General features: G+C 40.5%; 1 protein-coding gene across 1 annotated transcript; it reads right to left on the reverse strand.

Moving 5' to 3' along the window:
* Positions 1–3338: 3338 nt before the first annotated feature.
* LOC139327495 (acyl-CoA (8-3)-desaturase-like) lies at positions 3339–26492 on the reverse strand. The gene is made up of 12 exons (XM_070957334.1): positions 26250–26492; positions 19481–19591; positions 17589–17786; positions 15890–15991; positions 13062–13190; positions 11672–11732; positions 9238–9311; positions 8099–8196; positions 5625–5721; positions 4663–4742; positions 4413–4538; positions 3339–3514 (listed from the first exon to the last, which is right to left on the reverse strand). The coding sequence occupies exons 1-12, from the start codon at positions 26490–26492 to the stop codon at positions 3403–3405; spliced, it is 1431 nt and encodes a 476-aa protein (XP_070813435.1). The 3' UTR covers positions 3339–3402.
* Between the last annotated feature and the right edge of the window lie 1129 nt (positions 26493–27621).

Here is a 27621-nt window from a genome sequence, read left to right on the forward strand (position 1 = left end):
CTGATTCTCTCTGTCTCTTTCTCTCATTCTCTTTCATTCTGTCTTTCTCTCTCTTTCATTCTTTGTCTCTTTCTCTCTCTGTCTCATTCTGATTCTCTCTTTCTCTCTCATTCTCTCTCTCTCTCATCTCATGGGCCAGCCAGTGTCTTGGGGCTGAGAGGAAGTCAAGCATCTCCCTGAGAGACTGAGGGCCGGAAGAAGTGTGGGAGCGAAGCACTACTTGAACTTGTGCGGCATGAGCATTCCGCCTTGGTATATTTGTGTCAGGAGTGGCGCAAGGCAGCCTTTGTTTCCTGCTGCCTGGCACTCAGAGTGGTAAATAGCGTCTGATCCGGAGAGCTGCTGGATTTTGCTCTCTAATCCGGCTGCCAAATCGGCCCCCTGCAAACTCTCGTCTCTCAAGGAGCGCTCCCTGAAGCGGGGCTGGAAACTTTGGTTGGACTGCTTGAGAGAGGAGAGCTTGCAGGGGGGCGATCTGGTGTCTGCAACGGAGAGCGGCATCCGGCTTTTTCTCTCCGCTGTAAGAGCGCTGTAAGAGCGGCAGCCCTCATCTCCTAATGCTTGGGACTGCAAAATCCAGCTGCTCCCCGGACCAGTCACCATTTACCGCTCCGAGTCCCAGGCAGCAGGAAACAAAGGCTGCCTTGCGCCACTCCTGACACAAATATACCAAGGCGGAATGCTGCTGCCGTACAAATGAAAGTAGTGCTTCACTCCCACAGCTTCCAGCCATCGCAAACACCACTTCTTCCCGCTTCTGCCGCCCCCTCCCCCACCGCCACAACAGCACCATTCATTCCGGATGGCGAGGGCTGCGCTCGTTTTTCTGTATTGCACCACCATCAAAACCCCTGTGAAAGGGTTGTTTGACCCCCCCAACCACTGAGCTAAGGTAAGCAAGCCAGGAGAATGCGCTGCGCACTCCCACCCTTTGCCTGCGAGCAATGGTGGGTGGCTGCGAGCCTGGAAGAGGTGGTGAAATGCAGAGCAATACCTCGTGGGGAAGGAGTCCGCCGTGGCTCCTGCAGTCCACTCACCATCGCCCCAACGGGAAGAAGCGCCCAGCAGCAATTCCAAGGAGCCCGAAGCGAACATCCTGGAGCAGCACGGGCCGGCCCAAAGGCTTAAACCCCAGGAGCCCAGGTGCCGAATCCTGCACAGCAGAAAAGACATGACAGCCGGTGCCCAGTTCTTTCTGCAGCCGTCCGGATCGGCGCCAAGCCAGGAAAGTGCGCTGCGCACTCCCACCCTTCGCCTGCGAGCCCGGGCGCTGATCCGGATGGCTGCAGAAGGAACTGGGCACCGGCTGTCATGTCTTTTCTGCTGTGCCGGGTTCGGCACCTGGGCTCCCGGGGTTTAAGCCTTTGGGCCGGCCCGTGCTGCTCCAGGATGTTCGCTTCGGGCTCCTTGGAATTGCTGCTGGGCGCTTCTTCCCGTTGGGGCGATGGTGGGTGGCTGCGAGCCTGGAAGAGGTGGTGAAATGCAGAGCAATACCTCGTGGGGAAGGAGTCCGCCGTGGCTCCCGCAGTCCACTCACCATCGCCCCAACGGGAAGAAGCGCCCAGCAGCAATTCCAAGGAGCCCGAAGCGAACATCCTGGAGCAGCACGGGCCGGCCCAAAGGCTTAAACCCCAGGAGCCCAGGTGCCGAACCCGGCACAGCAGAAAAGACATGACAGCCGGTGCCCAGTTCTTTCTGCAGCCGTCCGGATTGGCGCCAAGCCAGGAAAGTGCGCTGCGCACTCCCACCCTTCGCCTGCGAGCCCGGGCGCCGATCCGCTTGGACTGTGGGAGCCACGGCGGTGCTGACCGGGCTGGGTCTGGTGCGGTGGGCGGAGATGAAGGAGCAGCCTCGGCGGTAGCAGCAGCAGCAATTACAACGGGAAAAGCTGTGGGGAAAGGAGGACGAGGAAGATCTGGCAAGGCGGTGCGAGCACTTCATGGCTCCTCCGGTGAGCGGATTGCGAGAGCTGCGCAACTGGGGCGGAGACATGCGAAGTCGCATGGGGCTTCTCATAATGGAGACGCAGAGCCAGGTGTGCAAGGCGCTGGCCCAGGTCGACCGCGGCGCCGCTTTCACCGTGGACTGCTGGGAAAGGAAGGAAGGTGATCCGAATTCCGGGGTAGAGTGGGGACGCGCTCCTTTCTCGTGGGCCCCGCACTGCCTGGCACCTCTTGTAGGTTGGAACTAATTCAGAGTACAGCTTCCCCTCAATGTTGCCGGCGCTCCCAAAGTGTCATCGGTCAGCGCCAGCAACTCAGATTCGGGTACCCGGCGTATAAGACGACCCCCGACTTTTGAGATGATTTTCCTGGGTTAAAAAGTCGTCTTATACGCCGGAAAATACGGTAACTGTTTTTTAATTTCAGTTTTTTGTTTTAATTTCATGTATTCCAGATGGATACACAAAATGCAAATTTTGTGTCTCTTTTGGTCTCTTACTTTAGTGATTTATTCTTAATCCAAGGTGAATTATTCACCCTACCATTACTTTTCACGTTAGGTTGATTTCACATTTTTCTTTTCTTTTCTTCTAATGTACCAATTTTTCTAGTTCTGGCTGGACATTTAAAAACAACCATAATCTTGTGTTTATTATAAGTCTTTAAACACCAAGATTATATCTTGCATCTGCTGTTGGACATATCCCTGGCCATATCATGATGCCAGCTGTGAAGCAGTACTGGAATATTAGCATGTTGCGAACACCGAAAAACACCACTTCCTCTGCACTCTCATGAAACCAGCTTCTTTTTCTGTTTTCAGCACCAACTTGGAACACACGCTTCTCCTGTGTGCTGGGTTTCCATCAACAAAACTGTTTGCCCCCATTTCTCAGCTTATATTTATGTCACCCTGCCAGTCCAAGAACAAGACCCTATAATGAAGAAAAGCACAAAAATATAGTTGTGCATGGCCATCTTGGTGATATTATTTGTTTGGTGGTGCGAGATACTTTTTCATTTCTCGATTTCTCCCAGAATTGGAAGCCCTGGGTGAGAGAAACATCAGGTAAATAATATGGAATCTCCAAACGTAAAGTAGAAGAAATATGGATTGGTTTCTTAGCTGCGTTTTGTATCTGCTGACGCAGTTTAATCTCATATCATAATCCAGAATCCACTGCAACAGCTATTAAGTTTATTTTCATGACCATTGCAAAACAGAGGTCAAGTGTAAAAAGCAGAAACAAAGCAATTCAATGAAAAGTATTAAGAAACTTTATTTATTTACGATACATCCAAGACCCAGAAGCAGAAAAGGAAAAAAAAGTGTTGCTTGCAATGCTTATATTCATTAGGAAACATGCCAAAAGTTGAGCTGAGGCTCTCCAGCATTCTGTTTCATTTACAAATTACTTTAAGTTTTCTATGCTTGAAGCCTGTCAGGTCCCTCTCAGATCTATCTTGTCTCTTCACTCTTCTTCCCTTGTGGAAGGCAGATTTTAGGATTTTGTGTTTTCTGTTCAAGATGATATGCTTTGAACCAGATTTCACCTGCAACCTTCAAGGAACTGAAAATAACAGAAAATAAGATTCTCTTCATTGCCATGAGAGTTAAGTCCTACTTAGAAAAAGCATGCCTCAGATTCAAGCAGAGAAGTGAATTCAAGCACAGTAAATTGAAGACAGATAGAGTAGCCCAAAAATCTCTCAATGAGTTAAATTCTTTTAGGTATTTGACATGTCTTGACAGTTATCTCTAGCTTGCATTGATGCTTTATATGGATTATCATAAAGTAGCACTTTATCCAAGCACCCAAATTTCATAACCATGGTGGAGAGGGCAGAGTCTGCCTATATTTAGGAGGCCACCTGGGTGTGTTCCATGTTCCATGCAAGCAACATGGAAATAGTTTGCCATTGCCTGTTTCTAGGTTACTTTTGCAGCTTAACAGTCTAGCTTACATCCTTTTCTTGATGGCTTCTATCAAAATATTACCAACTTAGATGCTGCTTAGCTTTTTTCAAGATCACCCAAGTACAGCTGGGTGCTGCCACCTGTGAAAGGCTCTTTGATGTTAACTGATAATTATTTAATACTAACTTTATGAAAAATGCATGTGATAGAACACATGCTTAATGACTAGCATCTCTCTCTTTCTGATATTAGGCTTATTTTTATTCTTTTAATGGATCTACATCCAAAATGTTTGTTCTCGTTATCAGTTTCATACTTTGCACACCAGATCGCTTTTGAAGCCTCTACCCATTGGACAATGTTCAGTTGACATATTCACATGTATATAAGTATGTCTATATCATTGCATGTTCACCTTTCCCATGTCCTTAAGAGCAAAACCAGGCAGATCCTTCATTTGATTTGCTGTTTGGTTAACCTTTATAAATTGAATGTTTCCTAGATCCCCAACTCCTCTTCTGACCTGATAGTCTTTGCAGTCTGATACTTACTGTACAATGTCAGCAAAGGCAGTGAACAGGGGTTTTGACTGATATTCAATACCATGTTTGGCACACATGGATTTCACCAAAGGAGCCACCTTCCAAAAGTTGTGCCGAGGCATCGTAGGGAAGAGACTATAGGCAGAAAGGAAGGCAAAGAAGTTGTGATCCTTTACTATCTTTTTGTCTTATTCGAACTATGAAGCAATTTCTCACTGATGGCTTAAAATCTTTCTTATTGCCCTAAATCAGTACTCACTGGTGCTCAATTTGAAAATTCAGGTGCCCCGTTACCCAGTCATTGAAAAAAGATTGATTCACATTGCATGTTGCCTGAAGCTGGGAGAAGAGAGAAAGACAGGTTTTAGGCCAGACATACTGTGAACGAAGGAAGAACAAGCAAATGTCCATGATTTATATTTATATTTGTCCATGATTTATATTTATATTAATGTTGGTTTGTATATATGTATGTATCGGTGTATAGCTAGTATTTCTAGACAAATATATTAAATTTTGAAAATCTTAAATTATATTACCCTAATAGTAGTTTAAATACTCATTTCTTTTATATATACTGAGAGCATATGCACCAAATCAAATTCCTTGTGTGTCCAATCAACTTGGCCAATAAAAAATTCTATTCTATTCTATTCTATTCTATTCTATTCTATTCTATTCTATTCTATTCTATTCTATTCGGTATCAAATCTGATATCTTCAGTGTACAGTTTTGAAAACACAGAGAATTAAAATGTACTTCTAGTAATATATTTATTTTTCATTTTGTGAAACAATACTTTTCACATATGCAAATTATAGTGGATCCTGTGGTAATTGGATTATTATGAATCTGTGATTTATTGTCATATAATAAAATTACACAGACAAGTTAAAGTTTAATCATGTACAGCGAACAATTTTATCTTTGAGATCTCTGTTACAGAGGTGGGTTTCAGCAGGTTCTGACCAGTTCTGGAGAACTGGTAGCGGAAATTTTAAGTAGTTCAGAGAACTGGTAAATACCACCTCTGACTGGCCCCACCCCCATCTATTTTCTGCTTCCCAAGTCCCAGCTAATTGGGAGGAAATGGGGATTTTGCAGTAACCTTCCCCTGCCACGCACACTAAGCCACACACACCAAGCCATGCCATGCCCACCAAGCCACACCCACAGAACCTGTAGTAAAAAAACCTTAAATCCCACCACTGCTCTGTTACCTGTGTAGAGAACCAATCCATGTTTTTATCATGATCAATGTGCATAGGAAGATGACTCATCTGTGATATCCATGTAAAAAGGATACTCTCAAGAAGACTGAGAGACAGAAATGAGGCAAAGTCAGGTAAATGAGGCAAGGTGAAACTATACACAAATAAGCTGTTAAGTAGAAAAATGGGATAAATTTATTGGTTTGTTTGTTAGGCTTAGAATGCAAGTCATTTACTAGACCTAATGATGCCTTTCTATGGAAACCAATTCATTTCTAACACTCCCTCGGTGACAATGAGTCAGATCCAAACCAAAGATCAGGACCCTCAATCTTTCTGAGTTAATGGACAAATTTGGAAGGTTGACCAGATACCATGGAAACTGATCCCTACAGAATGGCTTGGCTATATCCCAGATAGTTCTATAATGACTTATGGTGACATATGACCCTCTTAGAGGAAGGCAAATTGGTGAGGTTGTTCTTACTACTCCCACCAGCCCTTCACGATACTCTTTATCATTTTTAAATGACTGTATAAACTCAACTTAAAGAAATAAAAGAGAATAGAAAGAATAAAAAGTGCAAGAAAAGTAAGAATATAATAAAGAGAAAAGAAATACATAAAGAGGTTACTTCCAACCTTCATCACAAAGTATAAACAGATTTAATAACTCTTCACCTTTTGTAAAATCACAAACATTTATCTCTTCATTTCATATCTTATCTATAAACAAATCAATAAAATATTATCTTTTTCAGTCCAGTGTCAGCAAAGTCCAAAAAGGATAGCTTATCTTATAATTGATCTTATTTTAACATTGATCAAATAAACCAACTTTATATTCCTTCCTTTTACTTAATCTTTAGCTCAGAATTCCCCAACCTTTCTGGCTTTGTGGACCAGGGAGGGGGTGGGGGGAGAGGGGATTGTTCTGCGTGAGTGGCCAGCAAGCTCATGCACACACTCATCCACTGCTCGCACAAGTGGGGATGCATGCACACATGAACACTTGCCTATCACTTCCACAGCCCAGTTCCGAACAGCTCAAGGCCCACGTTATTTACTATCTTGCAGGCCTGTATATCTCTCCTCTACTTAAAATCTTTAGTCCCCTCTTCTGTCGAGTTTTTGAAATCATGAAATTATTTATCTATGTTATGTTCTATAAAACCAAAACAGGGTCTATTTCCCATAAGAAGCTGTTTGTACTTACTTTATAATTAATTCCAAAATATTAGTGCAAAAGTTATAATATTCCAATTTTATCAAGACTTTTAGTCCATCTGCAATTTTCTAAGATCAAAATCATTTTTAACCGTTTGTTGATTATTTTAGATTCTGTTCATATGAAAGGCAAATTTATCTAACATTTTCAAACTTGTCATTCTAATAGCTTAGAATTAGTTAATCAGCAATTTCTGAAAGCGATTAGAAAGTACTGTTTGCAAACTTAGTATCCTTTGAAAATCTCTGCTGCTATTGGGAGAAAGTTGGCTAGTCCCTATTGTCTCCCTGTGCTCAAATCCTTGGAAAATGATTGCCTTTTGAAGCAGGAAATTCAATATGGCCCTTATAACTGAGGACTGCTTCATTTCATGGAGTTACACCCAAGGAAAGAGTCTTGGTAGTACAGTGGTTTAATGCACCCTGTTATTAACACAGCTGCCTGCAATTTCTGCAGGTTCGAATCTTACCAGGCTCAAGGTTGACTCAGCCTTCCATCCTTTCTAAGGTAGGTAAAATGAGGACCCAGTTTGTGGGGGCAATAAGCTGACTTTGTATAAAATATACAAAAGAATGAAGGCTATTGCTTAATGCATTGTAAGCTGCCCTGAGTCTCCGGAGAAGGGCGGCATATAAATCAAATTTAAAAAAAAAAAAAGTGGCACTTCATCTAATGTTCAGTCAAAATAAAGAACCTCTTTGATGCTTTGCATTTATGTGGTGGTTGATTCACATATTCAGATTGTAAAATGATCTTTGCTGCAGTCAGTAAGTGATGAATGCATGTGCACCAGTCCTCAACAGAAAGAAAATGAGTTTGGGTTGTGGTGGATTCTACCTACTTTTACTACTGGTTCGCATCGTGCCTGCGCGCACACACTCGCTTTGCTCCGGCATGCACATGCTCCTTTGCGCATGCGCAGAAGCTTCTGCACATGCGCAGATCACTTTTGATGACATCCAGGTAAGTGGGTGGAGCCTCCCGCTGGTTTTACTACCAGTTCTATAGAACTGGTCCGAACCGGGGGCAACCCACCACTGGTTTGGGTGTCCTAAAAATGAGGGGGTAAGTTCAGAACAGCCTTCCACAGCCTGGTCACTGCCAGAATTCCCCAGCCAACAAAACCATTACTGCCAATGGTAGAGTTGAAGCCCATACATATGGAAGTGGACAAGTTTGGGAAAGGATAATCTAGAGAATAGTCAGGGTCTGTGAAGTGAAACACAAAGAAAATAGTACATATGATGAACAGTACTTGAAAAGTAAGCGGAATCCCAAAAGACCCTTGAATCCCAATATGGGGTTGAATAAAATAAAGAATCGGATAAAATGTGCCAGAATCCATGTCATTTCCTGTTGAAGAGAAGAAAAGAAACGGACATTAGAATAGCATCTTTCCTTGCTCCAAGTAGACACCCTACATGGAATCTTACTGAGATCCAGATGTATATTTTATGGAAACTCTGCTCTGTTTACTGCCCACTTTTACAGAACCATTTTCTACCCTGGCTGCTTAAACAGATTTAACTGATTGAAAAGAGCTATAGAAAAATTCACTAGACAAGACTGAGTATGTTTGTTTTTTAAAAACTACAATTTTGAGCTCACATCATTCCAGAAAGTGATGGAGAAGGAGAGAAGTTTCTTTGCATGTTGTTATAAAGTTTTTTTTAATTAATCAGGGAAGACAAGCTTTTTATATAGTGATGATCAATACAAGAGACCAGGTGTGGTTGTAAGCACCAGTGTTGCTGTGTATGTGGATCTGTTTGAGCTCATAAAAACATTATTTTAAGCAACTGACATATTTATGTGATATCAGGTGAGAATACTTGACAATAGTGCATGACAAATTCCCATTTTAACTAAGGCTGGAAAAGTCTCTTCTGCCATCTTCTTTATTAGAAAAAAATAAGTCCAACCCCATTTCCAATCCCTCTAGATTTTTTTTTACAAAGAAAGATGAACCATAACTTTATAGTTGTATTCAAGCCACCATAAATCATTTCTGAATCAAAGCCCTCAAAATCACGACTTAAGAAAACTCGATTGTAATTCTTGTACATTCTTAGTTCAACCGATGTCATTGTCCAATTGCCTCTAAAGTTTCCCCTTCATGCCTTCTACACGTTTGATTTCCCAGACAAAAAACTAATGCCTTCTTCATGAAAGGCCTTTTGATAGCCAGCAATAGTCCTCTGGAAGCACTTTGGAATTGGGTGGCTTTGACTTTCCCATTAACAATATCCCCATGCCAATTTTTATTCGCACCTAAAAATGGTCCCAGTCTTTTCATATCCTCTTAAGGAAATAAAATTCTAAACCTAGAAACATACCATTGGGGGGGGGGATCTCAGTATTTTAATATTTGGTATGGATTATTTGTGTACTCACCCTCCAGAGTTTGCGTTGGAGTATAAAGTACAATGCGGAAAATTGAAAAGTTGGCACTAGAAGCAGTGGCAATGCTGCAGAAGGAAACAAGATGAATATAGCCATTAACTGTCCTTTTTAAGCATAAAGGAAGCATCAACCACATTCCTCAAATGTTTTGTATTTAACATTTTATTTAAAAATTATAATTGTACTTGAGAATCTCGTCATCAAAAATAAATCAACCCCAAAACATGTACATGGCAGACACTGCCTGAATTGTGCCACTCAAACTATTTGTGTTTGCTCCATTAGAACCAATTGACTAAAATACACTTGAATGAGCTAAAGGAAGCTCTGTTATTCCTCGTGATACTATCTTAATCTATTCAGGTTTATTTAGAAGAAAGTCCTGGTAAATCCAGTGAGACCAGCTTTCAAGTGTTTATGTATTCATTTATAAGAGACATCTTGTAAAACTGCCCATCTTGTAAAATACAACTCCGGGTGACTTACAACAATATAAAACCTAAAACTAGAGACAGGGCAAGCTACTAGTAAATATAAAGAGAACAAACCCCACTACCTTCTAGAATCGATGATGTTACCTAATTGGGTAATGAAATGTCTGCAAGTAAACTAGTGAGCTCAGGGAGCACCAAGGACTCCACAGTTCTACCCTGAGCTACAAATATTCTCTTCTATTGGAATCACCCAAATAAAAGGCATTTTTCCTTCAAAAGAGGGAGGGGTTAATAGTCCAGAGGAAAAGAAGCATAGAGGCACAAGAAGGAAAGTTGCAAGTAGTATTCTACTTGCTGGCCAATAGCAGAGAGGAAAAGGAGAAGAAATTCCAGAGAGAGGAATTAATGGAGAACAGTGTTTGCAAGAAGAAAACATTATTATATAATAGTACCACAGAATACGGTATCATAATAGAGTATAATAATTGTAATCATTATAATAATTGTAATTAATGTAGCAATATAGAAATAGCAATAGAATACAATGTAAAGTAGAGGCAATAGAAAACACATATAAACTTGTAAGTTTCACATTTTGCTTTTATATCTTGGGTTTCTTCCAAAATAAAATAACTACCTAACCCTTATAGGAAGATATTTTTTTAAAAAAAAACCTTGTTCAGAGTTCAACACTTTTGTGGTTCTTGAGACTCAGACTCAACACTCAATCTAACCAGAGACAGTTTTTAAAAATTTTTTATGACAGGGGTCCCCTCTGAACTGCTGTAAGCAGTTAGTGATGGTGGGCATTAGCTTTGCTGGCTTCAAGAAAGGATGGGCTAAGTCATGGAATTCATGAGATTCAATGGCTATTAGCTTGGATGGCAGTGTGGTAGCCTCTGAAGGCCATCTGAAGGAAAACCAGTGAATTTCCTTGGTTGGTTATTGTGAGAATGGACTGCTGAGCTTGATGGGCCAGGGGTTCAATCCAGCAGGCCCCATTTATGCTCTTAAGAATAAAATAGTTTCAAAAAGAAAAGTAACTGCTGGTGAAGAGAATGGAATATCCTTTCCATTATTGTCCTGTTTTTCTTACATGGCAATTTTCTTCCACTCTAATTTGATTTATGGATGGTCATCAGTCGTGCCCATAGAGCAGTGATTGCGAATCTTTTCGGCACACTTGTCAGGGCTGCAACCCGGAAGAGGAGCTGCCCAGGGCGCATGCACACACCCAAAAATGAACTTCCAATTTCAGCCACTGAACTTCCAGTTTCAGCCAGCTACTCTTCTGGGTTTCTGATGCACATGCACACACGACAATCAGCTGGGCAGCATACATGCTCATACAGGAAAACAGAAGACCAGCTCTTCTAGTTACCAGCATTGCCACATGCAAAAAGGCCATCTGATCATTGAGTGTGTATGTACACCAGAAACCTAGAAGAGGAACGGGCGATGCCATGCATGCCAGGTGACATGGCTCTGTGTGCCACTTCGGGCACGCATGCCATAGGTTTGCCATCATGGCTATAGAGCATCAAATAATTGAGCAGTTGCATAAGGAAGTGCAGTACCCACTCCTGTTTGCCATTTCTCTCTTTGCACTGTTTAGGCATAGTCTGTTTTTGAAGATGTGGGCTTAGAATCAGGATGCCTCCCTCCACCTTAAATATGTATGTTAAACTCATGGGAAACTGTGTTCTGAGAAAGGAAAGAATTCCTCCTCATTCTCTGCAATGTTCTGCAGTTGCTGCCTCTGCTCTCTGTCTTCCCTCCTCCTCTTTATCGTATCATTAATAACAAAGAGTTGTTATTAATCTGCACTGTGCTGGGCATTATATGTAATCTGTCCATGAGCTCAGGCTGGAAAAGATAAGAGTCCGAAGATGATCCAGAGCTTTTTTTGCAAAAGTTGCTTTTTTTTTTTTTACACAAGAAAAAGTTCATTTTCACTTAGCAGGAGGTAGGGGAAAAAATCAGATACTCACTGAAGAAAAAATACTTGTGCTGATAGTTATAAGGCATGTATTTCTTTTTCTGCAAACCCAACTGTAAAAGAAAGTAAGTCATGAAAAAAACAAATAACTTTCACTAGGTAATTATAACTTAAGGCTCCATTTCTTTAACATCCTTTTCAGCTGCTCTGTGAAATAAATACTTAGGCAGGACAAAAGGAAAAAAAGGTGAGATGCACACAGCTGTCACAATAATAGATTGTAATTGTGGTAGATAGAATAGACTGCAGTCTTTATTTTCAGATGCAGAAACACATGGCAGAATGAGATAGCTTTAGAACTAAGCCCTGCAATATAAATACGGAAACAGCATTCTTAAACTTAGGTTTTTTTAGCCAGGAAAGGAAGCTGTCCCTTTTGGTAGCAGAAACACTAGATAAACTTTTACTAACCTTTCCATTAGTAGAAGGCCCCAAAGGAAACTGTTACTGATGGACCTGAATCTGATGGGTTCAAAGTGCTCCATTGTCCCAATATCAGCTCCACACCATCCTATAGCTGCCACAATTAATGTCCTGACTGGTTTCAGTAGGGGTGAATTAACAACAAAATGGGAATCCAGAATCTCAGCTAAATAGGCAGCTTCTTAATTTTGAGATTTATACTGACTGCCACAGCCTCACAACCTCACAACCTCAGAACCTCACAACCATCAGAGATAAAACATTTTCTTCCAGTATTTATGCTTGTGAGGCATTCCCCTATTTTATAGTTTATAGTATTTTATAGTTTCTTTGTTTTAAGAAAGAGCCAAGGCCGAATATACTTATCAAATCTAAAACAATCCACAGATGCTTAAGCCCCATACCACCCTCCATCTTCTATCCTACCCGAGCTACCAGATTTTTGGACAGAGAGAGAATCTGTTACTTTGCTTCTCTAAACACCTTCTTAGGATTGCACTCATGGCTATAAAAACTTACTGCTTTCCTCAGAATCCTTTTGTATATGATTGTTAAGTCAATCCAGTGAGATAATTCACCCAGTAATCCAATCCATAATATTTATCTATAGTTATGAGCTACAACAGGAGTTGCCAGTTAAGGCATCAGGCTAGAAATTGCAAGATAGTGAGTTCTAGTCTCTCCTTGGACAAAGCCACCCTGACCTCAGCCTTAGAAAGGGAAATACACTTTTGTTGTGGCCACCTTGGGTGAACATTTTGTCCAGCCCTACTAATGTACTATCCCTGTGAGATTTGTTTTATCAAACGCTGCTAATAAATACAAATAATAAATCCAAAAGAATTATATTGTGTTCAATTCTAACCTTTGACAATGAAATGGCTTAACAGTTTCTGATCTGAAAGAAGAATGGTCAGGGTTCAGTAAAATCTGTTGTCATCTAAGCAGTTGCTTCTTACCTCCAGAGAAAGAGGTTCCCCTAATGAGAAAAGAACGGGATGAAATGAAACATCTGGGTCCTTCTGGAAACAGTTGGGTTTAGCATGATGCTGGGAATGGGACAAAGTCCACCAAGTAGCTGAACTTCCCTGTAGAGGAAGAGTGAAAGAAAACATTCAGGCTCTTTTAAAAAATTACTTGACTATTTATTACCACAGAATTCTGCTTTGAAGAGGTAATATAGAAGAGATTCCATTGAACCTTTGAATCAGATTTTCAAATAGGTTTGAGGTGTTGAATCTGCTGACTCTGAATTATCTTGGAGAGGTTCAAAACAGTTTGAAGATTAAGTGCGCTTTCTAGCTTTGAAGAATCTCAAGCATTCATTGCCTATATGGACAAAACTGGGGGGAATTTGAGTATTGTAATGAGCTCTCTGATATTAACATGAGTAGGTGGCAAATGAGTTTTATCACCTTTCAAAAACCCTGCCTGTCAAAGCATTGGAAGAAGTGCTGCTCTGCTATTTGTGTATTTAGAGAGATTCACCTGTGGAGAGAAACAGAAAACAAAATAGAGACCTACATTTATTCTGCTCTGTCTCACTTTTAATGAGTCTTGTTTTTTCTTGCCTCCATACCATTTTATTCTTATTTTTCTTTGACTCACCTGTAGTACAGTCCCTGTTAGTTTTGGGTCCAGTATTTTCCTTCCTTTGTCACTTGTATTTAATCAGACTTATTGATAAGGGAATTTTATCACTAGCATTTAACACCTGGTATGCTCATCTAATTTCACTGATAATGTTGACACAAAGATTTTAATAGCAGTGTTAGGAAATAGATTATAGCAAAGTGATACCATTTGTTATTAAGAACGCACAAGCAGGGTGAAAAAAAACTAGACATGCAACAGATAATATAGGATTAATTGTAGATATAATAGATTTAAAATAAAGGTCAATTTGTAATCTCATTATTAGATGCTGAAAAAGTTTTGATAAAATTCACCAACAATACATGTTTATTATATTAAATAGATCTGAAAATCCCTTGGAATTCATTAAATGGATTAAGAATATTATATCTACATCTAAAGTAAATTTTAATGATGTTTTCTCCCACTTTTCCACTATTTAGAGAAACTAGACACGGATGTCCAGTTTCACCTTTGCTTTTTATTATCTACATTAATTAATACTTCAATCAATATTTAATAACTTTTGGCTTCTGCTATTAGACAACATAGAAATATCTATGGAGTTTTACATAACTCAGTTGAATACAAATGCCCACATTTTTTTGTTTATTTCTAAACCTCATTCTGTTATTTTAGTATTGATGCAAAATAACAGAATAGTCTATTGTCCAAATCAGAACTGATGCTAATAGGTAAAAATTGGGTCACCCATTCACTAAATATCAATTCCATATTTGCACCGAATCCATTAAATATATATACCAAAGGATACAACATGTAATATAAATAAAATTGTGGGAGGGATGTTTCTTCAGATATCAATAGATGGGGATCATTAAACCTTACTCTTTGGGGAAAAGGTGAATGGTCTCAAAATGTATGTTATTGCCAGATAAATTTATATTCTGAGAGGAATTCCAGTTTAAAAACCGGAAAATATTTTCAGAGAAAATATTTACAACATTTTGATGGAGTTCTTTGATTCTGAGAATATCTTTACAGGAAATCCAATTTCTAATTAATGAGGCAGGATTCAGTTTTTAGAACTATCATGCTTATTTACTGTCAAGTATTAAATAGTGAAAGCAAATAATTGGGTTCAATTTTCCAATTTGGGCAACCTTGGAATATACATATACAGCACCTTTGTTTGGATGGACAGTATTAGGATATACTGTAAATATATAAAACTCTGGTACCTCTGAAAACAATTACATTATTAGAAACTTATGGAATAGAATGTCTACTTTTAAAACACTATTTTTTCCATGCCATATTGACCTTATGGTCTACGCTAAGTTAGCACTGGATAAGAGTTAATGGAATTCAAGGATGGCTGGACTTGGACTGCTTGTGGGAACATAACGACTCCAGGATGATTCCTCTCTTGACTTTGTTCCCCCAACTCTGACTCTCCTTCTCATACAAAAACATTCTTCAGTCTTTTTTTTTAAGTAGTCACAATAGCATATAACCTGCTTTTTCTAGTTAAATTTGACTAGAGTGTTTTCTGTTTTACTTCAGTATGATTGATCTATAGACTCTTTCTTGGGCAACTAAGAGACTGTGCTGCTCTATTTTCATTCTTATTATTTCTGCCTTAAAACAGTAGAAAAGTAATGTGTCAAAATTTATATCAGAAAATTTATATCTGTAGAACTATTTCAGCCTATTCATTCAAACTTTGCAGAGTTGATACCCTCAAAGGTATCTGCTATGTTATTCTCATTTTATTCTATACCCCCAAATGAAACAGTTATAGGCACTTTGATGCTTTCCCATTCAAGTCATAACTTTCTTGAATTTATTTAACATGATCTTGATCTATATGAATCAGGTCTCGCCACCTTCAGATCTGAAATTGGGATTGGCTTTTGCACATTCATCTTGTTTATTACAAGTGAAATTCCATTCTTGGTCTGCAGTTAATAATAAAATAGACAAACAAATAGTTTGATTTAACATAAGAGAACTCTTTGTATTCTTTGAGTGGGAATGGGAAAATGAGAATCCCATTTGACACCTCTGTTATAAATAACACAACACATTTGATATTTACTCATGAAATGTTTTCATGTATATTTGCAACATTCCATATTCCTTTCCTTCAATTCTGTGGAACATTCTAAGAATAATATACCTTACTTACCTTTAAATGGCACATCACAAATTCATGAAAAAGGTGGTTCCATTTTGGATTACTGAAGACTGAAAGATGTCCCAAATCATGTTGTAGCCAGCTTGTTTGAGACTAAAAGAAAAGGGTGGTTCACAACAGAAGAACCACATTTTGTGTCACTCCTGCAACTTATATCCAATAGTATTTGTAATAACTATGCAAGAACTGCTAGGATAGATAAAATAAAGGCTCATTCATTCTAGGATTTTTTTTTCAAAGGTTCAGCCACCTAGAGAAACATTCCAAACAGGATAGGCACAAGAAAGCAATTCTACGGGACTTCCGGTTTGCTCTCCGTCGCTGCCAGACGGTCCCTCGGGACCGCCAGCCCCATCGCCTGTAAAAAGCTGCCTTTACAACGGAAAGGCGGCTTGAAAAACTCCATTTCCATAAGGAAATGTGAGATAGAGCAGGTGAGGGCAGGTAGAGCTCTCCGCGAAGCCCCCAGAGTTTTTTTTTTACTCTTGGGGGCGAGCAGATGAGGCTCCCTATTTCCCTCGCCGCTGCTCCGGGCTTTGGGAGACCTCTGCCTTTTTGCAGAGGAGGGTGGAGACAGGTTAATTTACTGATTGTTTAGTTTAAGAAAAGGGATGTTTAAGAGACATACTTATGGGAGTGGAGGAAATGGATAGATTATGAGCATAAAGACTATGAGAATAAATGTTAAATTAGGATTTATTATATAGTTTTATAGTGGAAGGCTGCTTTGAAATGTTATATTAATATACATAAAAGATTAAACATTAAATTAGGATTTATTATTTAGTCTTAAAGTGGAAGGTTGTTCTGAAATGTTATATTAATATATTATATTAATATACATAAATGGTTTGATTTAAGAGAAATATGTATGGGGAGGAGAAAAAGGGCAGATTATTGTTAAATGGGGTGTTATAATAATATTACTATGCTAAACCAGAAGTTATCATATAATCTTATAGTAGAATGTTATTTTGAAATGTATAGTAAAAGGGGGATATAATAATATTATTAGAAAGAAAGGGTCAGTATTTGGGGGATGGAGCAAGGGGATGGTAAAGTATCATATAATCTGTTATGAATTTGGATTTTATTTTGAAGAAGAGGTCACAGGGGGAGGGGGGAGGGGGGAGAAAAAAGGGGGAAAAATCTGTATTTGAAAAACTTTTTCAATAAAAAAAGAAAGAAAGAAAGCAATTCTACAATATAACCACAGATATCTTCCACAACCGTATCTGATATTGTGTGATAGACAGTGAGAAGAGACGGTTGCTTTTTAATGCTCTATTTTTGTTTCATTGCTTACTGTCCTTCAGAATGGAAGGTTTGAGATATAAGATGACATGGCATCATAGAACAGAGAATAACAGAGTTGGAAGGGATCTTGCAGGTCTTCTAAGATAAATGGCTGCCCAGTCTCTTCCCAAAAGCCTCCAATATCCTTCTTTTCTACAGAATCATTTGTTGGGCAAAACAGAAGTGGCTTTTTATGTAACTGAATTGCTTAGCCTTCTTCAACCCTTATTCCTCCAAACAATTGAATGCCATCTTCTGAAAGCCGGTGACAATTGAATCTGTGTTATTTTCCTTATAAAGAAATTATTTTAATTTGGCTGAAAGACATTCTGCTGTAGGAAGTCAATCTAATGAAAAATGCAATTTTACCTAAAAATAAAGGCAAGAAAATTACCTGAGAAACGGTCAGCAACACTGTGGCAATAAGAAATGACGTTATAGATATCCCAAAATACCACAACACAAACCAGCCAGCAGCATCCAGCAGTAAAATATGGAGCAAGGTCAGGAAAAAGAAGAATTGGTTTGGCTTGAAGAGTCCCATCATTTTAACAGTGGACAATAGTTCCCGAAAATCTTCTACTAATAATTTCTATGGGGGAAAAAATCAGAAAATTTGCAGACATTTCGATTTTATGGATACAGCATAGCTAGACAGTTAACATCATGAAGTCTTGGTGGAATTGCCCTCCAAACTATCCTTTTCTTTCCAAACTTTTTATAGGGGAATGAAGAAGAAAGCATGTGACCCCAAAATTTGACAAATATTCTTTTAAAAATAGTAAATGTGGAAGAAAGCAAATGAAAAATTGTTGCATAAATAAACTGTTTTTCTTCTTAGTGATTGCTAGACAATTTGCAGCTCATGTTTGGGACACTAGAAATCAATGTCTATCTGGATTTAATAATCTTGGCAAAAAACACTAATGGGGAAACTGACTGACACAGAGAGAGAGAGAAAGAGACAGAGACCGAGACATAAATAACTGGTATAGCTGAAGATGATTTTATAGCTTAGTATAGTTTGGTATAGCTTTATTGAGTGTCCACAAGGTGGCACCACTCTATATACTCCTCTAATGCACATACTAATCTATGGCTGGAGAGTTATTAGTAACAAAACCACTGAGTGTTGTGTTATTCAGTACTATTTTTATTTATATATTTATTGTAATATATTTGCACATTAAATTCATTTATAGAACACATTTGCACTATATTCCAACTTCATTAATATTTACTTAAATGTAGTATTTTATTACTGTTATAAAATATGTAATTAATATTATGAATTAATGTTAATTATTATTCTGATTAAATATTAATGAAACTGCTATTGGTATCTATTTACCTACTTTAATCACTTTATACAGCTGCCCATTCAATGACTTCCATCAGGTTACATCATTAGATACCCATTGGCCAGAAGTCCCACCACAGGTCATTCCCAGATCAATTCTGTTTCAGTGCCGTGCCCAGGTCTGAAACCTGACTGAAAAGGATCCAGATAAACCATTTTCTCCAGACTCTCTGAGGCTGCATTGCAACCACCTGCTTAATAATCTTGAGAAGACAGGCTGGGATTGATTAAGTGGAGGCTGAGGACGGCAGCCAGAAAGACTTATTGCCCAGCTGAATTTTTAGAAGGACCTTTGATCTTGTTTCACAAAATCAGATAGAAAAATCATCTGATAAAATGAGTTTGCTCTACATCCGGAGGATGTATACTGTATACATTCATTCTACATTGGACACTAGCTGGATATGTCTTGTTGAGATGACAGAAGCCTCATCTTGTGGGATTATTTGGGTTCAGTTTGAATCTGTGGAGCCTAAAGAAGCAAACAGGGTTCTCTCCATGTTATTCTCACCTGTGGATCCGAGTCCTGCTTGCTTAGTGGAAGCAGACAGAAAGATGAGAGGAGGCTGGGTGTGAGTGATAGTGAAGATATCCTTTGGATATCTTTGGGAAGAATCAAGTGCAGCTTCAGGGCAAAGAGGTGGAGAGTGGATGGGAATGGAGGGGCCGATACTAAGATCACTTCATAATTAAAGTCTGCTGAAGGAAATGGACTTTTCCTGTTTTTATAAATGCCAAGAGATTGGAGTGAAATACAAGGACAATGCAGAAAGGCTGAGGAATATCTTTGTAAAAATCTTTTATTGGCCTTAATAGCAGATCAGTTTTAATGACAAAAGTGATCTTTGACTCAAGCCATATAATATTTAAGGGTATGCAGTTTAATACCATAAGCCACTATCTCAATTTTCTGTCTCCAAACTTACATTTTTACTGGGTTCAAAGCTGGGCTGATCAGGTGCCAATTCCCCAATCAAAAGAGATGCCATGTGCTTCCTTACTAGAGTCTTGTCAAGGTGAAAGGCTGTAAAAGGATCCTAAAGGCAAAACATAAAGAAAAAAATATATAATAAAGAACCAATTTAATGGCAACCTGGAAGAAACATGTTTAGGCTGAGTGATTATATTTGATTCTTACCTTTCTTCTCAGATGATTTATCAACCATATGCTAGTCCCAAGCCCCCCAAAATGGGAAGTGTTAGGGAAAGCAGTGGTGAATTATCCTTCAAAAATTCTCACCAAAACACTTTATGGCAATAACTCAACATGACTCGGATTGAATACCAGGCTGGATGATAGCCTACAAGCTACTGGAGAAGGGCAAGAACTAGCTTTTAGTAGTCAGAGTTTTTATGATGTTGTTGGAGGAAAACCTTCAGGAAGCCCATGTGGCCCAAGATGAAAGAGTTGCCCACAACTGTACAATGTTATATCGAATTGGATCGTGGAATGTTAAAGGCATATCCCTTGGGAAACTCAAAATTGTAAAACGAGAAATGATTAGTGTGAATATAGACATAAAGAAGAGTTCATATAGAAAAGGTCAGCTGCATCTGTTAAAACACTTCCTGGTACTGATTGTAGCTCAGACCATCCACAATTAGTGGCTAAACTGAAGCTCAAATTTTGCAAAGTGAAAAAAGGTATTCCCACCTCCCAAAAATCAATCTGAACAACACCTCACCTATGCATGCCATAGATGTTAAGAATAGTTTTGAATCACTGAATATAGAAGGGAAAGATCCAAATGAACAGTCGTGAGAGATCATTGAAATTGATGGAAAGTATGTGTCACGCCAAAATCAAAGAGAACAAGTGCCTGATGACACCATCAAAATAGCTGGTCAGAGAAGGGCAGCCAAAGACAAAGGTAATAAGGGCGAAATTAAAAAGCTGAATGCAATTTTCCAACATGAAGCCAGGAGAGACAAAAGTAGACAGCGGGAGGATTAGTGTCAATATCTGGAAGAAGGTAACAGGAAGGGACGTAGCAAGGTCATGTTTGCCATAGTGAAAATGATGTGATCCAGCTTTTCAGCACAGCAAGGATCACAACAGGAATGTACTAAGTAACCAGCAGAAGATCAAGAACAGATGGAAATAATATACAGAATGACTCTATAGAAGTTTGATTTACCATCAAGATGATAATGATGACAACCCAATTAATAATTAATGAAGCATCTTGAAAAAAGAAGTAGAATGGGCTATGGAGAAATTGCCAAACTGGAAAGTCTTGGTTATTGATGAATCTGCAGAATTACTAAGACCAGTGCCAGTTAACATCTTCACTGCCTTGGGTCAAGAGATATAGACTATTTGTTAATGGCCTCGGGACTGGAAAAATATGCTTTTAATCCTACTGGTAAAGAAAAGTGATGCCAGCAACTGCTCCAACAATTGCAAGATTGCATTGATTTCTCATGCAAGCAAGATTCTGTTAAAGATCATTAAACAGAGGCTACAGAATATCATCAATCAAGAGTTACCTGATATACAAGCTGGCTTCAGAAAGGGGCGTGTCACTCAAGATCACATTGCAGATGGATTATGGAAAAGGCACATGACGGTCAAAAGGATCTATATATGTGTTTTATTGATTAAGGAAAGCTTTTGACTGTGTAGCACACAATAAGCTATGAGAGGCTTTGTGTGACCTTGGTGTCCCAACCCACCTAATCAGACTTATCAGATCATTGTACGCTGATCTGGATGCAACAATGAGAAGTCTGTGGTGCCACAGATTGGTTCAGCATCAGTAAGGGAGTTAGACAGAGAAGCATTTTATGACAAATTTTTGTTCAATCTGAAGTAATCATGTGAAAATTAGACCAGGAATTGCCTGATGTTGGAGTGAAGATTGGGGGAAAAACCATAAATAATTAGAGATATGCAGATGATACAACACTATTGGCTGAAAATAAGGAAGACCTGGGGAAAAAATCATCTGGAAAATCAGGATAAAAGTTTAAAAAGTAGGATTGGATCTTAACATCAGGAAAACAAAGATAATGACAACAGCTACAGATGGATATGAGATGTTTAAAATGAACAAGGAGGAAATTGAATTAGTTCAAGAATTATATGCTCCTTAGATCAAAAATTGTTCACGTTGGCAGTTGTACTCCTGAAATCAAACACAGACTAACCTTAGACCATAGTGCAATGGTTAACATGAATAAGATCTGGAAAAGCATAAAAATTGATATAAATACAAAAAGCAGGCTAGTTAGAGCAATAGTTTTCCCTATAATGATGTATGAGTCTGAGAGTTGGACACTAAAAATGGCTCATAGAAGAATTGATGTCTTTGAACTGTGGTGCTGGCATAAATAATTGCGTATACCATGGGCAGCCTGAGCAACCAACAGAGAGATTGTGAATCGTATAAAACCAGACACATCATTAGAAGCCAAAATCGCAAGATTATGTCTGATTTACTTTGGTCATGTCATGCATGCAAATTTATTTGAAAAGTCAATGATGTTAGGAATAGTTAGTGGAACAAAAAGAAAGGGGCAAGCAAAAAACAAGCTGGTTTGATACCATCAAAGCTGATACAAAGAAGAACATTCAATAATTGAAAGAAGCTGTGCTTGATAGGGTAGCATGGAGAGCATTTGCTAAGAGTCGGACATGACGGAATGGTTAAAATAATAACAAGTCACTGTCTATACCTGTGATGGCAAACCTATGGTACCCGTGGCCAAGGTAGCATGCAGAGCCATCTTTCCAGGCACGTGAGCTGTCGCCCAACTCACCTGAAGCCGTGCATGTGCGCGTGCCCCAGCTGGTGTTTGGGCCTCCGGTACACGTGTGCCCAATTCCAGAGACCCAGTTGGTCTTCAGAGCTCTCCTGTGCATGCATGCATGTACGCATGTATTGCATGCACAAAAGCCATGTGCATGTGCATATGGTGCAATTGCACATGCAGTACATGGGGAGAGCCACACAAAAGCCGCGCCATGCGCAGAGGGTGCGGTTCAGTAGTGGTATTCATCCAGTTCTGTCCGGATCACAGGAACCAGTAGCTGCAACTGCGGAAGGCTCCGCCCACCTGCCTGGACGTAATGCATGACTATTGTGCATGCACAGAAGGCCATCGCATGCACAGAGGTGGCGCATGCTGACATTTGCGAACCAGCTTGTCCAGTCTTTGTTTTGTCAGGAATAAATCCTTGAGAGTGCCTTAATCAGAGTATTTTGTTTAAAAAATGAATAAATGAAGTTACCTGGCCTGTTCGTGAAACGTTCAGGAGCTAAATGGCAAGCTCAGAGAGCAAATCACTGCCAAAATCTAAAACCTGAGCTACAAGTATTTTCTATTATTTCAATGAATAAAAATGTATAAATAAGCAAAAAAAAAAACCCTTTAACTTCATTACAGCACTTCAACAACTTTATTTGCTCTAAGATGGGGAAAAAGGGCACGTGCTGGTCAGAGACACAGTTTAACTCAGAGCTTCCCAAAGTGATCAGTTCTGATCCACAAGTATTGATGAAATTATCCAAGGGGTCATTGTTATTATTGGTAGTAATATGAGTTAGAATACCGTGTTTCCCCGAAAATAATACATGTCCGGGATAATAAGCCCAATTGGGCTTTTGAGCGCACATGCTACAATAAGCCTCCTCGAATATAAGCCCCAGCCCCCCAAATACTTATACACATGCGCAGCTGCTGCGTAAAGAGCATGAGGAGAAGAGGCAACACAGGTGGGGGAGGCGAACGGTGGGGGAACATGCCCCAGGCGCACCTGCCATCCACCAGGAACGGCCTTGTGCGCTCTTCTCTTAGTGGCAGCCGCAAACCAACTCCTGCCAGCCCTCGCCCTGTCGACCTCGGGGGAGGGGTACAGGCACCAGAGCTCCGAGCAGTGGCCGGTGCGGGCTATCCGCGCAGCCATGAAGTGGGATCGGCGTGGCCGCTTCTTGCCCGCAGCATTGCCAGCGAGGATCAAGTCAGAGCCGCTGCCGCCCGAGATCAGCAGGCCAGATTCGGTGAGCCGGACGCGCTGCTGCCACTGGGGAGAGGAGAGAGAGGAGGCGCTGCGAGAGAGCCCATTTCTGACGTTCTTCTCCTCCTGCGCGACAGCAGCATGTTCAGCTCCCCGAATCAGGTTTGCCGATCTCGGCCTGCGAGGGGGAGTGGCAGGTGGGGAGGCGGAGAAGCGAGAATTCTGTCGCTCGCCCAAACTCCAGATCTCCAGTTTGCCCTGCAGGCTCTTCAAGAGGAAGGCGATCGAGCCAGTCTGTGGCTTTTGCGATCCAAGCCAGCGCTTCTTCTCCTGCCCCCCTTTCCTCCCCCTCCCCGGCTGCCAACTAAGGAGCCTGGCTGGACTGGGCTGGGTTGGGCTGGCATGGCCGCTCTCAAAGCAGCTAAGGGGGCCGGGGTGAGGGTCTCTGCCCTGAGGGTCGCCCGGCCAGCCTTGCCGAAGTTCTCCCGAGCACCACCCCCCCCCCAGCCAGGGATGAGGTGGGATGGGGGTTAGTTACAACTCCTAGTGCCGAAGCAGAGAACAAAAGGGTGACCGGGAAGAGTTTAAAAGAGAGAATCCAAGGTGCTGGTTCTCCAGTTACACAGAAGGTTCATCCTTATTTCATAATGATTTGGGGCCACCAAATCATCCCTGAAGAAGTTCCTTCTGGTTCTCCACTGGAAGCAGCAGCACCAGTTTTCCAGTAGAGATCAGAATGGTCATATTTGGAAGGATGCAGAAAACGGAATTGTTCCAGAGAGCATTCTATTCTGACTTAAACATATTTTATTTGTTTTTTTTTTAAATAAAAGTTTGGCTTATCTGATTTGTGTGTGTGTGAGAGAGAGAGAGAGGGGGGGGGAGAGGGAGAGGGAGAGAGAGAGAGAGATTATGTTGGCTTCTGTTGTAATTGCTTTATTTTAATATTTATATTGAAGGGTTTACGGTTTATACATGTAAACTCTCAAGAATTTTACTTGGATAGTGACATGATACAATTGGAATCAATCAATCTGTTTGGCCTGGAGGTTCAGTTTCTGTCTGTTCCTTTCAGTGAAACTAGATTCTTTAACCTGATCTTCTGAATTGCCCAATGAAGTAAATATCCTCTTCTCTGAAAACCCTGAGCCAAAAGAGGAGTTGAGAAAATGTTTTTCCTTTATCTTTTTTCATACTTGTTATCTCTTTACCACCTTTATTGAACAATTAATATACAGGATCCCCCCCCCTTGCATTGTCTTGAATATATTATTTTAGAACTAATTCATATGCTTTGGTCATATTCACTGGTCATTCCTTTCAGGTTAGATATTATTATAGGGATCATCCAATGCAGATGAAAACCCTACATAGAAAAAGAGATGCCAAATGTTCAAGCTGGCTTTAGAAAAGGCTGAGGAATATGAAATATAACTGATGCATAATAGATAATTGAGAAATACTAAAAAGTTAACATGTGTTTCATTTATCATAGAATGACTTTTAATTTTGTCAATCAGATCAAGGTTGAATAAGCTTACAAAAATGGGAATCCCAGAGCATTTTACTGTTCTTATGAGAGAAGCTTGCATACTGGTCAAGGTAAGGCTCAACATGAACAGAACAGGCTGGCTCCAAAAGAGTGCAACAAGGCTATATACTCTCCCCTTATTTATTCAACCTGTATGCTGAATATATATTAAGAGAAGCTGATTTAGACGAAGTTGTGTGTGGTTGTAGAAATTGGAGGCACAAACATCAATAATCTGGGCTAAACTGATGATTCTGTCCTAATAGCTGAAAATGCAGAGGATCTGCAAGCTCTAATAAAAAAAGCCAATGAGTACAATGGGAAAAAATGAGACTAAAATACAATATAAAGAAGACCAAATGAAGGACAACAGATAGAAGAGCCACCCGTAGAACTGATAATGAAGATAGTGAAGTCTTAGACACTTTCTGCCTTTTAGGAACAACCATCAACAGTACAGGAACAAGCGATCAAGAAATATACCACACAACACTTAGTAAAGTAGCCATGAAGGTCTTGGAAAAAATACTCAAATGCTATGATATGTCTATATCTATAAATAGCAGAATTGTGCAATACCGGCCATGGTACTCCCTGTGGTACTTTATGGAAATGAAAGTTGAAGAAGCAGAAGAGTATTGATGGTTTTGAACGTTGGTGTTGGAGAAGACTCCTGAGAATACCATGGCCAGCCAAGAAAACAAACCAATGGATCATTGGACAACTAAACCCAGAGTTCTCACTTCAGGACAAATAACCAGGCTAAAGTTATCCTACTCTGAACACATTGTGCAGATCCTGCTCTCTGGAGAAAGTTCTAATGCTGGGAAAGGTGGAAGGAACAAAAATATGACCAGCAGCAATCTTCTAGTTACGTTGGAAGATCTGAAGCATCAGGTTAGGGACAGAATGTCATGGAGAAAATCTGTGATTAGATTAGATTGAATTAGAGTATGTTAGAAAGAAGGAATTGGGGGGGGGGGTCTGTTTCCAAAAAGAAAGGAAGAAATCCATGTCTGGCATCATAGATGGATTTACCCTTACACATATCTTAGTGCAACCTAAATGAAATGAGCTAAAAGAAAGAAGAGGTGGCAACAGCAAGAAAAAGGAATCCAGCTTTGACATGAAGAGTGAAAGATTCGCGGTTGCAAGGAACTGGAAACAGCGGAGTCTTCGTCTCTCCACCTGCCGCGCGTCTTACCGTGGCGTCCTGCCCTGCGTAGCAGCACATGGTCCGAGAGCCCCCCGGGTGCCTCTTGTGGAACCGGCTGATGTCATAGACTTTCCTGTCAATCACCAGCCAGCGCTCCCGTGGCAAGTCTCCCTGGCCAGAGCGCAGCCCGATCTCTTCCCAGGTAAACCACCGCGAAGGACCGGACTGATCGGTCGCGGGATCAGTTTCCCTCCTCCGCCTGATCCCAGTTTCTCCTTGCTGGGAAGCCATCTCCCCCAGACTGAGGTTTCGGGGAACTTGGCACTGTCCTTTTCAGCACCACGGAAGAGCGGACTGGGCGGGTCCTGGCGAGGGAGTTCCCCCCACCCCCTTTTCCATCTCCGATTGGCCAAGAGCGTCATTGACGCTGCTCCCCTGGAGAACAAACGCGGAGAGGGAAGCACCGAAGGCGCCAACTCGGCTGAGCCTGGGATGTTCAGCTTTTCAAGTACGAAAGAGGAGTTGGAGGCTGGCAGCGTTTTTGCAGTAAGCGGAGCAAACTCCTTTTCTTGGTTCCATAAAAATCCTATTTCTTCACAAGCAAAACGATAAGAATGAAGGACCCTGAGGTCGATTTCGTGCAGGGCAAGTAAATTGCCAAACAAATTTCGGAGTCTCTCTGTGGAGGCTCTATTCTGACTGGTTTCACTAAGAAGCAAGATCTCCCCACTTCTTCAGCCCCGCAGTCACGGGAGGCAGTTCGATCACAGATCGATCTGCGATCCTGTCTGAAGTTAAGCTCTTCCTGAATGTCATCAGGACATAAATGTTATTTATTTTTCATGTTATCGCCACAGACGGACGATGCGCGCACTACTTCCTAGAAAAGTGAAAAGTCTGGGACGGAGAAGAGTGAAAGAAATAATCCCGCGATCCTGATCCGGTGTGTTTGTGTCTGTGTTTGTGTGTGTGTAAAGCTTGAGTTCCCCAAGTGGTAGTGATGGGACCGAAATCAGTTTTGCCAGTATTTGTTCATTTTGGCGAATAGGCTGAGTTGTGATTCAAAAAATTCGGAGTTGGTTTTTCTCTTTACTCCTCCTCTCCATCCCTGGAATGCCACCGGTTGAGAATTTCTACCTGCTACACAAAAAGGAGACTGGCACAATCCGAAACAGCTTTTCATTTGTCAAAACATCACAGCGATAAATCTCACGTCCTACTGGTATTGTTCGCCTGTCATGGGGGATTGACAGGAATGGATCACTAATAAATGGATTGAATTTAATAGCTTTATACATTCCAATCAGATTTTTAATTACATTGTACAAAGAAGATATAATGCTTTTTTTTGTGCCATTCAGTGTTGGATCCTGGTGACTGACTGGACAAATTTTATTGGCAATATTTCAGAAATGATTTC

This window comes from Pituophis catenifer, unplaced genomic scaffold (genome assembly GCF_029215685.1).
Source record: "Pituophis catenifer annectens isolate HBS135680 unplaced genomic scaffold, rPitCat1.0.hap2 SCAF_1, whole genome shotgun sequence".
In the NCBI taxonomy this organism is placed as follows: Eukaryota; Metazoa; Chordata; class Lepidosauria; order Squamata; family Colubridae; genus Pituophis; species Pituophis catenifer.

What these genes read in the sequence shown, in the direction of transcription:
- LOC139327495 (XM_070957334.1), bottom strand. Translation starts at nt 26,492, where the DNA reads ATGGCTTCCCAGCAAGGAGAAACTGGGATCAGGCGGAGGAGGGAAACT. An exon ending in ACGCAGGGCAGGACGCCACG is followed by an intron (nt 19,592 to 26,249) that starts GTAAGACGCGCG and finishes TTTTGCCTTTAG; the next exon opens with GATCCTTTTACAGCCTTTCA. An exon ending in TGGATTGGTTCTCTACACAG is followed by an intron (nt 4,743 to 5,624) that starts GTAACAGAGCAG and finishes CTCTTCTCCCAG; the next exon opens with CTTCAGGCAACATGCAATGT.